Genomic DNA, 15,353 nt, shown 5'->3' with positions numbered 1-15,353 from the left:
TTAACCCCATTTATTGACTATCAACCCCATTTATCGACTATTAACCCCATTTATTGACTATCAACCCCATTTATCGACTATTAACCCCATTTATTGACTATTAACCCCATTTATTGACTATCAACCCCATTTATCGACTATTAACCCCATTTATTGACTATTAACCCCATTTATTGACTATCAACCCCATTTATCGACTATTAACCCCATTTATCGACTATCAACCCCATTTATCGACTATTAACCCATTTTATCGACTATTAACCACATTTATGGACTATTAACCCCATTTATCGACTATCAACCCCATTTATCGACTATCAACCCCATTTATCGACTATTAACCCCATTTATTGACTATTAACCACATTTATTGACTATCAACCCCATTTATCGACTATTAACCCCATTTATCGACTATTAACCCCATTTATTGACTATCAACCCCATTTATCGACTATTAACCCCATTTATCGACTATTAACCCCATTTATTGACTATTAACCACATTTATTGACTATCAACCCCATTTATCGACTATCAACCCCATTTATTGACTATTAACCCCACTTATCGACTATTAACCCCATTTATCGACTATTAACCCCACTTATCGACTATTAACCCCATTTATTGACTATTAACCCCACTTATCGACTATTAACCCATTTATCGACTATTAACCCCATTTATCGACTATCAACCCCATTTATCGACTATCAACCCCACTTATCGACTATTAACCCCATTTATTGACTATTAACCCCATTTATCGACTATTAACCCCATTTATCGACTATTAACCCCATTTATTGACTATTAGTTCTACACTAAATGTGCCTAAAACAGTGAAATGCGAACTCAGAATATTACGCAAACCTGCAATAGTTAAATATGCTAAATAACACAAATATATTTTATGTATTTAATCTTACTTTATTAACCAATGTGTTTGCTGCTGACCTTCAATGATCCAATTCCACCATACTGATAAACAAAAATTACTTTCAATAAATATTACGACATTTGTTTCATTTTTTTTTATTTATTGCTGAAGTAATTATTTCACTGATGTCCCTTTCAAGGAGAGTCTGTTCACTTGGCGGCCATCTTTGCAGCATACAAGACCAAGTCCTGTCTATTTGAATGGGGGAATCCTGACATCTCAAAAACTGCGTGCGTTCGTCACAATTAAATAACATATTTCAAATCAGCAACAAAATCTGTCCCGTAAATGTTGTTTTTTTATGCTATTTATGCTTTTTATACGTATTTTTCAGGCTAGACGAGTCAATGCGCATGTGCAGTCATAAGAGCGAGTCTCAGGTTTCTATAGGAACGGGGTTTCTCACGGGAGAATGACTTTGCCAGTCAGTGATTGTAATAGCAGTGAACCGTCTTTCTATATCTATAGTCTTAGGCTGAACTTTCTTGTCCTGTGTTTGTTTGAGTGGCGCCCTCTACTGTACAGGAGTGAATCTGCAGTTCCTTCAGCCTGAGGATTATTCAGTTCACTTTAGAAGTGAAGTGGCCTTTACATTTGCCAAATATAGAATTTAAAAAACAAAATAACAAACAGGCAAGCCCAGCCCAGATGAAATAAAGTAACATAACACATTACTTTAGATAAAAAGTAACTATTTAACTCAATGAATTACTTTTTAGGGAGTAACGCAAACCTGTAATTCATTATTTTTAAAGTAACTTTTAATTGTTAGTGCACAAAAACTTGACGTACACTATAATCAAACCTCAAGAATTTTTGCAACCCCTTTAAAGTCTAACAGTTGCTTTGACCTTTTGCTAAAATGTAACAATAGTGTGTAACAAACATGTTCGCCATTACAGTAACCAAATACACTGGGGTGAATTCAGTCTTTTTTAAAGTTTGTGCGAGTCTGAAAAGAATGTGCATTGTTCTGCGCCGATTTTCCAGGAAACAAAGATACAAAGAAACAGAGCAAACCTCAAAGCAAATCTAATGTTACCATCCTTGCAAATGCATGCCTCCGACTCTGAAAAGAATGACTATGGTTAAGATTCCTCAACTGCCGCTGGTTTTGTTAAAATAATGCACTGCAAATGTGCAATGCTCGAAATATTCAAGGACATCGGAGGCCACGCTGGTCACCAATTACAACGCATAAACATATCAGATCACAGAGCTGTGTCTGCGAATCCAGAAGAATCTGGCCAGAGCTATTCAGAGGCGTGCGCCGGGGTCTTTGAACTGTGATCTGGAAATGTTGTTTGAGGGGCCCGGACCGAGCCTGACAAAAAAGGAGCTATTGTTTAGATTTGAAATGTTTAACAAAAATGCTCTCGCCACAGACTCGTGTAGAACAAGGCCGACTGTAACTAATAAGACCCTGGCCGGAGCCCTTGAAGCCTGTATTAATGTGGCTGGCGGGTGTAATTGCACATGAGGAGATGAACTGGACCGGAGACTTCAAAGCCTCATGGCCAAATTAGATCCATGTCTATGGAGGAACTCGCAGCACTTGTCCCCCCCCCCCCCCTTCCCCAAGAAATCAAATAAACAAGAGCCACTTGAGTTCAAAGACGTGAGGTCTGACTGCTCGGCATTATTAGCTGATGCTGCGATCGCGCGTGAGACACTAAAAGTGGACTGATCGCATGTGCAGGACTTCACAGAAAGAGCTAAAAACATGTGTACAAGTTCTGGAGTAAAATGCATTCTGTACATCAACAACGTCTGGTCCATATGAATGAATGACTTTTAATATTGGCTTTGGAGGCTATAAAACCAAGCAGCAACCTTCGTGTCTCTCTCTTGAATCAACATGGAAGTGACTTACACTGCAGTTCATCGACTGGCCACTAGAGACAGGCTGCAAAAGAGAGTCAATCCCATAGACCCCCATGTTAAAAAGCTAATTTTGCCCTTCATGACGACTGTGAGGGGGGTGAATTTTTTTATAACTCATCCGTTTAAATTATATTACTTAAAGTTGTGCATAATTAAGGGTGTGGCCACTTGAGTGACAGGTGGATTGCGACAATGAGGTCACAAACAAATAACATCTTACTGTTTTTCCAACCCAGGTGCATTGGAAATGCGTGACTTTGGCCGGATTTTTTGGGGTATATTTCCAGTGCATTTGTTTGAGGCGCGTTTCAAGGCAGTTTAAAACTGAAATGTTCAGTGACCGGCGCATACTAAATTTTCTCAGAAACAGTTAAACGTGACATTCTGTTGCGTTGGTTAATGCATGTATCATGGCAGTTCGGAAATTAATTAAATTAATTAAATTGCTGATGAGTGGCGCTAAAAAACGTGAGATAAAAATGCATTTTCTGAAGAAACCATGCCATATTAGCTAGCTTCTGTGAGGCCTAGAGCTCTTTTGTGGAGAGCCATGACTCGTGTTTCACGTTATTCGTACCTGAACTCTCAGTATCGCGAGCTACCGAAGCTTTTCTCTCAGAAAAAGCCATACATATGGAGCTGGTTATGTGATGCAAATGCCAAAACATATTAGCTTACAAATCATGCATATAAAAGTGATTTGAGGTTATAGCATTTTATTGTGTAAGGAACCGTGCAAAATTAAGTCTTTGCTAATCAATAATTGGCCAATATATTCATAATTTGTGTACAAAGGAACAAAAGTTGTTGTTTTACAGCCTGTAGAGTTGATTTCAGCTCTATAAATTGTATGCATAGGTACGTTTTTAGCAGTTTTACAGAAATGTAGCCAGAGTCACGTATTTCCAATGAGCCTAGGTTGGTTTTTTCAGCGATTCATGTTTTTAGTGTGTGAGGTCTGAGTCTTCAAGCTTTGTTTGGATGGTGTTGGGGTGTTACTTGTTCTCATTGCTGTTGGGAGTTGGTTCCACCAATGAGATGTTCCATGATCTGGACAAACAGGGACTCTTCATGTGGAGAAATGGGAGAGTTGTGTGGCCAGAATTAGTTAATTGTAGCCAGGCTTGGGTGAGCTGTTTGATGATGCGTTGAATGTGATGCATTAGCTTTTGTGTTTTGCATGCAATTAGAAGAAACTGGCAGCCAATGAGGAGACTTGCAGTGATATTATAGTCCTGCTCTTTTATCCATTCTCTGAACCGCCTAGTCCTATTTAGGGTCATTGGGATGGTGGAGCCTATCCCAGCATCTCAGGCCATAGGCAGGGAAACACCCAGGGGTGCGTTTCCCAAAAGCATCGTTAGCCAACTATGGTCGCAAGTTCTGTCGTTATCAGCATAGTTCAACGAGTCTGTGTTTCCCGAAACCATTGTTTCAACGAACATTCACAAACAGCATCGCAAAGTTGTGTGTTTGGAACGACACTCTCGACCTGTGGTTAGAAGAAGAGCTTCTAGTTTACATGAGATGTAGACTGAATAAATCCTTCTCTTTAGCAAAATAAGCAAGCTGACATTCAGTACAACCTGTCTCTTTTATTTAGAATACATACAAATGTCATTTACGTCTTTAGTTTGTCAAGAAATTGAAAGTGTCGTTTATGAAGAGTGCGCATGTGCAAATGTGCTCTAGTACGTAAGAACGAGCCTACACTATACACATTTTTTTTTTGTGGATAAAAGTAAAAATAGCATTTTGTTTTCTTGTGCCCTACAAATTAGAATCACAATACAGCAAATAAAGTACAAATAAATAAATAAAGACTTAACTGGACAACTGCTTTAAGCAATCTGAGCGGTCCTAGCACTGAACCTTGTGGTACTCACTGGTGATGGTAAAGGTTGGAGAGAATAATAATTTTCTACAGATAAACAGAGATATCTTTAATGTATTTATTTTGTAAGTAGTCATGTAAGAAGTGAGATAATGTTCATCCAGTTGCTCATTCCCACTAAATTAACTCCACCACTTCACATGCCAATCAAACTGTCTGGGTTTATTTTGCGATTATGGGTGATGTACTTCAGCGCTCGAGCCGTTTTCCCCTGGACTGTCTGCAGGAAGCCGTCGCCAATCGAAGCTGCCGGCATTCAGGAACTATCCGTCTTGTAATGCACATCATCCTGTCTATACATAAGTGATCCAGGTGTGTTTATGAATCGGTTGAGATCAAGTCCATGTATATGAAACTATGCAATGTCCAGATGTGTCTGTGGTGGTGGTTTTTCTATGGAAGCTTGTTTCCACCACAGAATAAAAATTAAAAAAGGTAACTTCAACTTTTTTCTTACAACTGCGAGTTATACAGTAAAGTCAGAATTGCGTGTTATAAAGTCAGATTTGTGAGATATAAAAATGGAATTGTTAGAAATAAACTCGCAATTCTGACTTTTTTTCTCAGAATTGCATGTTTATATCTCACAATTCTGATTTTATAACACGCAATTGTGTTATAAAGTCAGAATTGCATGATATAAAGTCGCAATTGTGTGTTAGAAAGTCAGAATTGCGAGATATAAACATGCAATTCTGAGAAAAAAAGTCATACTCTGACTTTATAACATGCAATTGTGAGTTTATATCTCGCAATTCTGAGAAGTCAGAATTGCACGATGTAAACTCGGAATTGTGAGATAAAGAGTCGCAATTATCTTACAAAATGTTGTATTCCGTGGCGGAAACAAGCTTCCATATTTTTCTGACCCGCCTTACAAAATAAATGTAAACCCTCAACATACATTTGTGTATGTGTGTCCAGTGGGAGCTGTGGTGTGTGTATTAGTTTGATCACCTGTGACTTCAGCGAGGTGATGGTGTCGTTCAGCTCCTGCTGTAGCTCCGCCGGCATCAGGCCTTTAATCTTCACCTCACACTCTTGATGGACATGTGTGATCTACACGAGGAGAGATGGGAAGAGTTTAAAACATGCCCTGTAATAATGGCTCCATCAGGCTGTCAAACACTGTGGTAAGTCCTCAATGAACTAGGTGGCAAGAGTACCGCAAACTAAGACCGCCTGTCTACCAAGTACAAACTACACACATGTATGTTGTATGAACGTACTCAAGTAGAGAGACACTTTTTGCCAACAAACTGAGGAATTAACAAATCATGGTTAGTGCTACAATTGTAGAGGTAAGCAGGGGCACAAACTAACGCTAGATGTAACACACTTGTTTTAAATACTTCCACACATGCCAGCATGACGAAACTTGGTGTATTTACTAGTTTCCTGATCAACACTATATAGAGAAAACATTGCGCCAAAATTCAGAAATCTCTGAAAGATATCACTGAACATTTATTTAACCATGGCAATAGTAAATGTCTTACTTTCATCTCTGTTTTTTGTGTTTATTTAAAATTAGACAAATCTGATATTATTTTAATCTCCAATCTGTTATTTAACAGTTGAGATAGATCTTTAACGCGGATCTAACCAGCAGAAACACTCGCCGGGGTTAAACCCCAGTTGTGCAGGCGGGGCATGTTGTCACACTGCGTTACAATGAGCCTCTATTAGAACTATTGATATTCTATTCTATACTTTCATGAATTCTATTGAGAAACCATGAGAAAAAGGAGAATAAAGACTGAGAGTCAATGTTCAGAAATTATTACATATTATTATGTTTTGAACTATGTTGTATAGCTGTGTTTTGCGGTGTGTCTGTTGTCAAACTCAAAATTCTTTTGTTTTAATTATTAAAAAATGCCATTATTTTATATAAAAAAAGTTAATAATTGTATTTTATTGAGAACATATTTTAGTTTGTTTTTTATTAGATCAGATCAAATTTACAATGTACTCCACCTATGGGGCATGTTGTCACAATTCACTTCCATTCTTACGGATTAAATCAAGAAAAAAGAACAACAAAACCACATAACTTTACTAGACGTGTGTGAAATTAATGATGGGAAAAAATAAATACTCTGAACCCTAAGTAGGTTTACACAAACCGAAATAGTCTACAAGCGTTAGGTTGTGCCCCGCTCTCCCCTACATATATCTGAACCAAACCAAATTGATATATAAGTCTTTTTTGGTGCGGTACACACAATTACACAAATGACTGCATATATATACGATAGCCAATCAGAAGAGCACATGGGCGGAGTTTCAAAAAGAGTCGCTCGTCGTGTATTGTCGTCGAGGCTGGTTAGGACAAAACGTTTTGTACTGTACTATTGGGCTAGTCTATGCTGGTTTTTAGACTTTCTTGGTGTTCAACATCCTGATGGTCTACCACATGCCAAGTTTAGTGAATGTGAGAATGTAAGACGGTTTCTAGTCTTGGTCTTAAGTGGTCTGGGTTTAGGTCTTAATGGATCTGGGTCTTGACTCCAACTTTGGCTTTGATCTTTGATGGTCTTAAACAGGCTCTGTCCACCATATTAAGTTAAAAACGTCTTAATATTCGCCTTGTTTGAGGGGAACAGAGGCGCAACAAGAAAGATGATTGCCTTTCCTAAAATAATTTTCCTGTTGTGGATTTAACTGATTGTTCTGGCTTTCTATAATTAATCTTTCAGGGTACAATGAAAGGATTGGAAGCCACTTCAAAGAGGAAGAGTGTACATTATCTGAACACAGCTTCTCTGTTCTTTTTTTGTAGACCAGGCCTTCGCCATTTACCCAATCGTCCCCATTTGCTGCCCTCCTCTTCATTTGACATGACGTGCCAATCAATTTGCTTATTTCTTATTTCTTATGTCTGAGTGAATTCAACCCACAAGAATTACAGCACTGGATATTGAGACAACTCTGAGTGTCCCTTAGCTGACTAGGCTAGCATTTTTTCGATTAATCGTAAAAAAAAATATGTGGTCGATTCGATATTGATTCTCAAAAGTCACGAATCGATCTTTTTTCTTATATGAATTTCTGAAAACATTGAACATAAAATCTGATTGACGTTAATCTTATTACTAGTCTCAGACAGCGTGAAAATACCGGTTATAAAATGAATTCTCTTTCACGTCTCTTGCGCTTAAATGGACAAATTCACACAGATTTATCTCAAAATGTCCGCCTTTGCGAGAATCCAAGTAAACATAGTCGGTTATGGCTTAAGTAAACAGTAGAGAGAGAACACATGTGCTAATATTCCTGCTGCTGTTTGAGTTTTTAATATTAATCTAACTACAAAAGACAATCTGATCTTCACTGAATAACTTTAATAAGGATTCACCTTTATTTCATTTGTACAGTGAAGATTATATGCAGTGTTATTTTAAATTTGATTACTTTATTCAATTTCTGTACCTGAGATCTGTTAGACCTACCTGAAAAACCTTAAAAGCATTGATTATTTCATTTGTTCTATTGTATCTATTTATTTGTGATATTGCTTGTAGTTTAATTATTTGTTCTTTTTTAATTTTTTTTTAATTAATGACTGTTGTTTATTTTATAATCGTTGAAATTTATATTAGTAGTTTTAGATCTGGTATTGCAATTGCAATCGAGAATTGTTCAATTTCACTGGTATCTATAATTTTGTGACATAACCTTATTTATTACAATACAAGGATACATGGGTCAAAAACAATAACTATTTTATTCATTTATTACTTTGTGGTGGGGCCAGTGAAAATGGAATAATTGAAATCAGTGCATGGAATCGAAAATCGATAATCGAGAATTGAATCGCATTGAGATCTTGTGAATCGGAATCGCATTGAGATCTTGTGAATCGAATCGAATTGAGATCTTGTGAATCGGAATCGCATTGAGATCGAAGTGAATCGAATCGAATTGAGATCTTGTGAATCTGAATCGAATTGAGATCGTATGAATCAGAATCAAATTGAGACCTTGTGAATTGGAATCGAATCGAATTGAGATCTTGTGAATCGAAATGACATCTTGCAAATTAAATTAAGATCTTGTGAATCAGAATCGAATTGAGATCTTGTGAATCGGAATCGAATCAAGATTTTGTGAATCTGAATCGAATCGAATTGAGATCTTGTGAATCGGAATCGCATTGAGATCTTGTGAATCGAATCGAATCGAATTGAGATCTTGTGAATCGGAATCGCATTGAGATCTTGTGAATCGAATCAAATCGAATTGAGATCTTGTGAATCGGAATCGAATTGAGATCTTGTGAATCGGAATCAAATTGAGTGTGTTGTTAGAGGGTTTCCCACTACAGGTGTTAATGCATGAGATTGTGGAGAACCCCTCAACAGCTTAACACTCACTTTTGGCAAAGTGTCAGCGATTAGTTCGGCCTTCATTTATAATGGCAGATCTGTAAACTCTCTTTTTTGAAGAAAAGGCGAGTGGAGTTTGCAAAAGTCAACATTGAGACTTTATTAGGCCCGATAGACCATTCTTAACGGGCTCCAAATCTATTATCCAGATCAATAATTAGCCCTTATTGTCTTCCCTGAATATAGTTTTTTATGAATCTGTTTAAAACAACAATTATGCTTACTATTTATTTATTTATTTATTGAGTAATTGATTAACTGGACAGATGTAATATCATTCATTTCCCAGGGTGAAAATAAAGCCAAATGAATTATGACATTTTATTTATGAGTGTTAAACAAATGCAATGGTTAGAATTTGACATACACACTTTAACCCTCTTTGTGCAAGAAGGAACGACAGCATGGAAGCTTGTTTCCACTAAATAACAAAGTCAATTCTGTCTTTATTTCTCAGAATTGCGTGATATAAAGTCAGAATTGCGAGATATAAAGTCAGAATTATGAGATATAAACTTGCAATTGCAAAAAATAATCTTGCAATTCTGACTTTTTTCCTCCGAACTGCATGTTTATATCTCACAATTCTGACTTTATATCACGCAATTGCAACTTTATGTCACGCAATTCTGAGACAAAAAGTCACAATTACCTTTTTTTTTTTATTCTGTGGAGGAAACAAGCTTGGAAATTCTGTCATCATGTCATTCCAAACCTATATGTGACCCTGGACCACAAAACCAGTCTCGAGTCGCACGGGTATATTTGTTGTATGGGTCAAAATTATCGATTTTTCTTTTATGCCAAAAATCATGAGGATATTAAGTGAAGATCATGATCCATGAAGATATTTTGTAAATTTCCTACCGTAAATATATAAAACATGTATTTTTGTGAGTGAATGCAGCACAATCGCCAACATAAATGAACAACTTTAAAGGAGATTTTCTCAATGTTTCGTTTTTTTTGCACCCTCAGATTCCAGATTTTCAAATAGTTGTATCTCGACCAAATATTGACCCATTCTAACAAACCATACATCAATGGATTTATTCAGCTTCCAGATTATGTATAAATCTCAATTTCATCAAATTTACACATGTAACTGGTTTTGTCGTCCAGCGTCACATATGACTTTCTTTCTTTAGCGGAATTCTGAAGAAATGTTTTTGCTAATACAATGAAAGTCAGTGGTGTTCAAAATCATCGTATGGATTGTACGCATTTCACCCGCCATATTATTTCAGAGTACACTATTCCTTCACACATTCTCGACTGTGGCATGAAGTACACAGACACTCAGTATATTCCTGGGACGTAATCAGGTTTTCTTTCTCAATAAATTCTGACAGGCCCTTACACTCACAGCTGAAACACCGGGTCACGTTGAGGATAAGGATTTGTGCTTTATTTCTGATCTTCTTCCAGCAACTAATGAACCGCATATAAAAGCTTCCAGATTTCACAACTGAACAATATGATTAATGAACTATTTCATCTTCATTTCCTTCATTTCCAAAGTGTTCTTTGTTGTTTAATAAACCAATCTTTATTTTGAAGACTGAGCGGCAGTCTCTTTTCCACACCATTCTCACTTAAAACGACACTATTTCATCTATATATAGTCTTTATATTGTGCGTGCGCGATGCAGGATGGGTTTTTGACAGCTGCCAGCTGAAAGCAGCAAGACCTCGGCACTTTCAACGTTCAAATAAACTTTGTCATGTCGTCAGGAGCTTGATGTATGCTAATGAAGGGGTGGAGGGGAGGGAAAGAGTGCACAAGCATTCAAAAGAAAAAAGAAAAACAGCAAAGTGACAGATTCACAAGGGTACATCAAAAACCTGCACTGCTCAAAAACCAGTTTTGCATCTCAAAACTGGCGTTTCTGGAGTCAAGAGTACGAGAATGAAGCTCTCTGAATAGCTCGCACAACTGAAACAGGAGTGTTTTCAAGAGGCAGAGCAGAAATTAGAGGTTGGAAGAGACTCTTTATGAAGTTATGAGGCAGAAGTATGATTTATGAAGTGCCTCTCCAGTGGAGTAGCACCGGTGCCGTAATGGGAAGCTAATGGATAATGACGGCACTTACGCTACGGTGCGCTCGCTCTTGAGTGGAGCTGATCTGAGGTTCAGACATGGGGTTTTTAGTGGACATGTAAAGCCAAATCTAATGTCCCTCTCACTGGAAAAAAAATAATATTCAGTATGTATGTAGTACATTCTTTGAATTTGTTTATACAATACAGTATTAAAGTAAAATGCAACTCATTTTATTGGTGCAATCTGACATTTTTCGTTTGTTCGACGTTCGTTTGGACAGATTTTGTTCGAAACGTCACCTTCATTTATACAGCGCTTTTACCAATATAGATAGTTTCAAAGCAGCTTTACAGTGATAATAGGAAATTAAAGTAGCAGAGATTGTTGTGGCTTTACAGCAGCTCTAGAATAAAGTTATTGTCCAGCTAAAGTTAGTTTTGATTGATTCACTTCCGTTCCAACAGTATATCAGGGCTTTAGTGATCTACCAGCACTGGTTGTTGCATGAGTGCTTTTAATACATGCTTTTTTTAATAATGCTTTTGACCAATATAATCAATCTCTCTATATTTTTTCCCTCTTTTGTAAAGTCACAGAAACACTCTTTTGGAGCAAATTGGAATGCAAAAGGTATATCACACATATTATTCAGACACCAGATATAGTTTTTATATTTTTTCACTAGTGTGTGCAGGACACTATAGTTCATTTATGTAAGTGAGGAGAGCAAAATCAAGTAAACTGTGACATATTATACCCAAAAACTCTTCATACAGTGACTACCAGTAACATTTATACAAATTTGGGACCAAATATGATTCAGACACTTTGACCTGAGCATGTTTTGCTGAAGTGTTTTTTCTTTAATTGCTAATGCTCTTTTCACACACAGACTGAACAAAATGAAGCATTGCTTGGTGACTGGTTGAGCTAAACTGGTATTATCTAATTGTGTAGTTAAATTTAACAGCTGACAGATATTCATCATAATTCATGTGTGAGACAGTCTAACAGAAGGACGGACAAAACCAGTCAAATATCAACTGAGTTCTTCTCATATTTTATTATCATTTTATAAACTATAGCGAATTTACTGTGATAATGTGAGAAATGTTGGTGTCTGAATAAATTTTGGTTTGACTGTAAGTTTACCAAACTATGACGACTTATGTTTCTGAGAAGCCCGTAAATTAAAAAAAGGGTCAAAAATGTCTGGTGATAGAGAAACACTGACGTTTAGCAATGCAAGTCTAGGTTTGAAAAGCTTCGGGAACGTCCTCTCTGATATCACTGAAATCCCATGCTTACATCAAAAGCTGGGCTTCGTTTTTCTCCAGAGCGGCTATTTTTATATAAATGAACTAAATTAATAACTTTTTACAACAGAAATGAACCATCACTGAACTTACTTAAGCTGGACTGTGATGCTATTTTCTTCTAGAAACAAACTTTGTTGCATTATTATCTCTGTGAAGCTGCTTTGATACACTCTGTATTGTTAAAAGCGCCACAGATATAAAGGTGACTTGAGAAGTGAGATCCGCTAGATTAGCACTCAGTCGTCAGCGCACGTCGCATGCAGCGAATCGCTCCTGTTTAACTAACATGTCAAATCCATCCTGATATGAAAATAACACCTCAGGAGGAAACCTCTCGGAGGACTCCGCAACTTAACTGTTCGGGAGGCTTTGTGTGTGTAACGGCCTCATCCAGCGAGACTGCGCAGAAACACACGCGCTTCATGCCAAGCAGGCGTGGAGGAGCCCGGAGCCACCGATGAGGAACATCTGTTTGAAGTCTGGGCAAAAAGAGGGCTGTTTTTGCATGCCGAGGATTGCATTACAAAGACATGTCTTGGAAGATAAACTGGGGCAATATCAGTGCACTGAAGAGAGAGAGAGAGAGCGAGAGCAGGCCTTTATTTCCACCTCTCTCTCTCTCTCACGAACACAGCATTCGAGATGTGAGGGTTTATGAGGTGGGAGTAGATGTTCTTTACAGGCGCTCTTAAGTCTGGAGGTCTGGGGTGGGCGAACACATTCCTTGTTGAAGTCAAAATTAAATCAAAATTGACCTTAGACACAGCTCACCCCAAAATGAAAATATGTCACCCTCGTGTCAAAGTTGGGGAGAAGTTTTCAAGAATGTTCATGCTGCACTTTTACATGCTTTATTTTGCCCTTTATAGGGTTAGTATTAATTAGTATGAACATTACGGAAGTAAAATGGCTTGCAAAATGCTATTTTTATTCTGTATATAATCGTGTATATCTAAGTATAGCCAACTTTATTCGCATAAGTTGGGGAGAAGTTTTCAAATATGTTCATGCTGCACTTTTCCATGCAGCAACACTGCATTAGTGACCATGTCTGTCAAGCTTTTGTGCTTTATTTTGCCCTTTATAGGGGTATTATGAACATTACAGAAGTAAAATGGCTTGCAAATGCTATTTTTATTCTGTATATAATCGTGTATATCTAAGTATAGCCAACTTTATTCGCATAAGTTGGGGAGAAGTTTTCAAGAATGTTCACGCTGCACTTTTCCATGCAACAACACTAGATAGTGGCCATGTCTGTCAAGCTTTTGTGCTTTATTTTGCCCTTTATAGGGTTAGTATGAACTAGTATGAACATTACGGCTTGCAAATGCTATTTCTGTTCTTTATGCAATCTTGGATATATAAGTATAGCCAACTTTATTCGCATAAGTTGGGGAGAAGATTTCAAGAATGTTCATGCTGCACTTTTCCATGCTTTATTTTGCCCTTTATAGGGTTAGTATGAACTAGTATGAACATTACGGAAGTAAAATGGCTTGCAAATGCTATTTTTATTCTGTATATAATCGTGTATATATAAGTATAGCCAACTTTATTCGCATAAGTTGGGGAGAAGTTTTCAAGAATGCTCATGCTGCACTTTTCCATGCAGTGACACTGGATTAGTGGCCATGACTGACAAGCTTTTGTGCTTTATTTTGCCCTTTATAGGGGTATTATGAACATTACAGAAGTAAAATGGCTTGCAAATGCTATTTTTATTCTGTATATAATCGTGTATATATAAGTATAGCCAACTTTATTCGCATAAGTTGGGGAGAAGTTTTCAAGAATGCTCATGCTGCACTTTTCCATGCAACAACACTGCATTAGTGGCCATGTCTGTCAAGCTTTTGTGCTTTATTTTGCCCTTTATAGGGATAGTATGAACTAGTATGAACATTACGGCTTGCAAATGCTATTTTTATTCTGTATATAATCTTGGATATATAAGTAAAGCCAACTTTATCCACATAAAAAAAACTGTAAAACCAAACAAGTTAAACTAACTAATTTCATTTGAGGACACCGATTACCTCAATTCAATTAAGTTTATAAAAAAACAATAGTTATGAGTACTCTGAACTTATTTTAATCGAGTCCACAGAGACAAGGATATTTCTTAATGCACATCTAAATCTTAATGTGTGATATTGTGAGATAGTAGTAACTGTAAGCGCTTAAAAGGTCATTTCAAGTTTGTAAGTAAAGACACTGCATTCAAATACTTTATATAGCTGAAAAACAGTGAACTTACAAACTTGAAATGACCTTTTAAGCGCTTACAGTTACTACTATCTCACAATATCACACACAAAGTCAAATCCTATAAGTTAAGCTAACTCATTACATTTGAGGACACCGATTACCTTAATTAATTTAATTTTAGAAACTATAATAAGATATACATTGCAGTCAAGAAGTTAAGTGACTAATTAAGTGATGATTGAGCATTAGTGACGAACACAGGGGTATTATGAACATTACTGAAGTAAAATGGCTCGCAAATGCTATTTCTGTTCTTTATACAATCTCGGATATAAGTATAGCCAACTTTATACTCACATGCATACAGTATATACTCAAGTAATGCGATATATATTATATAGCATATCTCAACTGCTTGATTGCTTGCCCTAGTGAAAAAAAAGTCCTAGTGAAACAAACCTATACCAAAATGTATTTAAAATATATTTATTCCATACTAAGTATACTACAAATCCATTAAAATACAGTATTTACTGACAGAATTACTGATATAAATATTATAATTAAACTTTATTTGGAGTTCTTCTTTATTGCACAATGCACATTTAATAATATTAAGCCTAAAATGTGCTTTAATATCACTGTTAATAAGGATAGTATGATC

General features: G+C 36.7%; 1 protein-coding gene across 8 annotated transcripts in view; it reads right to left on the bottom strand.

The window, feature by feature from the left end:
- The window catches only part of LOC307171957 (axin-2), a 238,915-nt gene that overhangs the window by 42,240 nt on the left and 181,322 nt on the right, over positions 1-15,353 (bottom strand). For all 8 annotated transcript variants that reach the window (XM_079893910.1, XM_079893912.1, XM_079893913.1 and 5 more), the window contains one exon: positions 5,682-5,783. In XM_079893910.1, coding sequence (XP_079750036.1) covers positions 5,682-5,783 — 102 coding nt within the window. The remainder of the gene's footprint in view (positions 1-5,681; positions 5,784-15,353) is intronic.

Source organism: Squalius cephalus, assembly GCF_949319135.1.
Source record: "Squalius cephalus genome assembly, chromosome: 1".
In the NCBI taxonomy this organism is placed as follows: Eukaryota; Metazoa; Chordata; class Actinopteri; order Cypriniformes; family Leuciscidae; genus Squalius; species Squalius cephalus.
The sequence above is the reverse complement of the archived record's forward strand: the minus strand, read 5'-3'. Positions and strand labels throughout refer to the sequence as shown.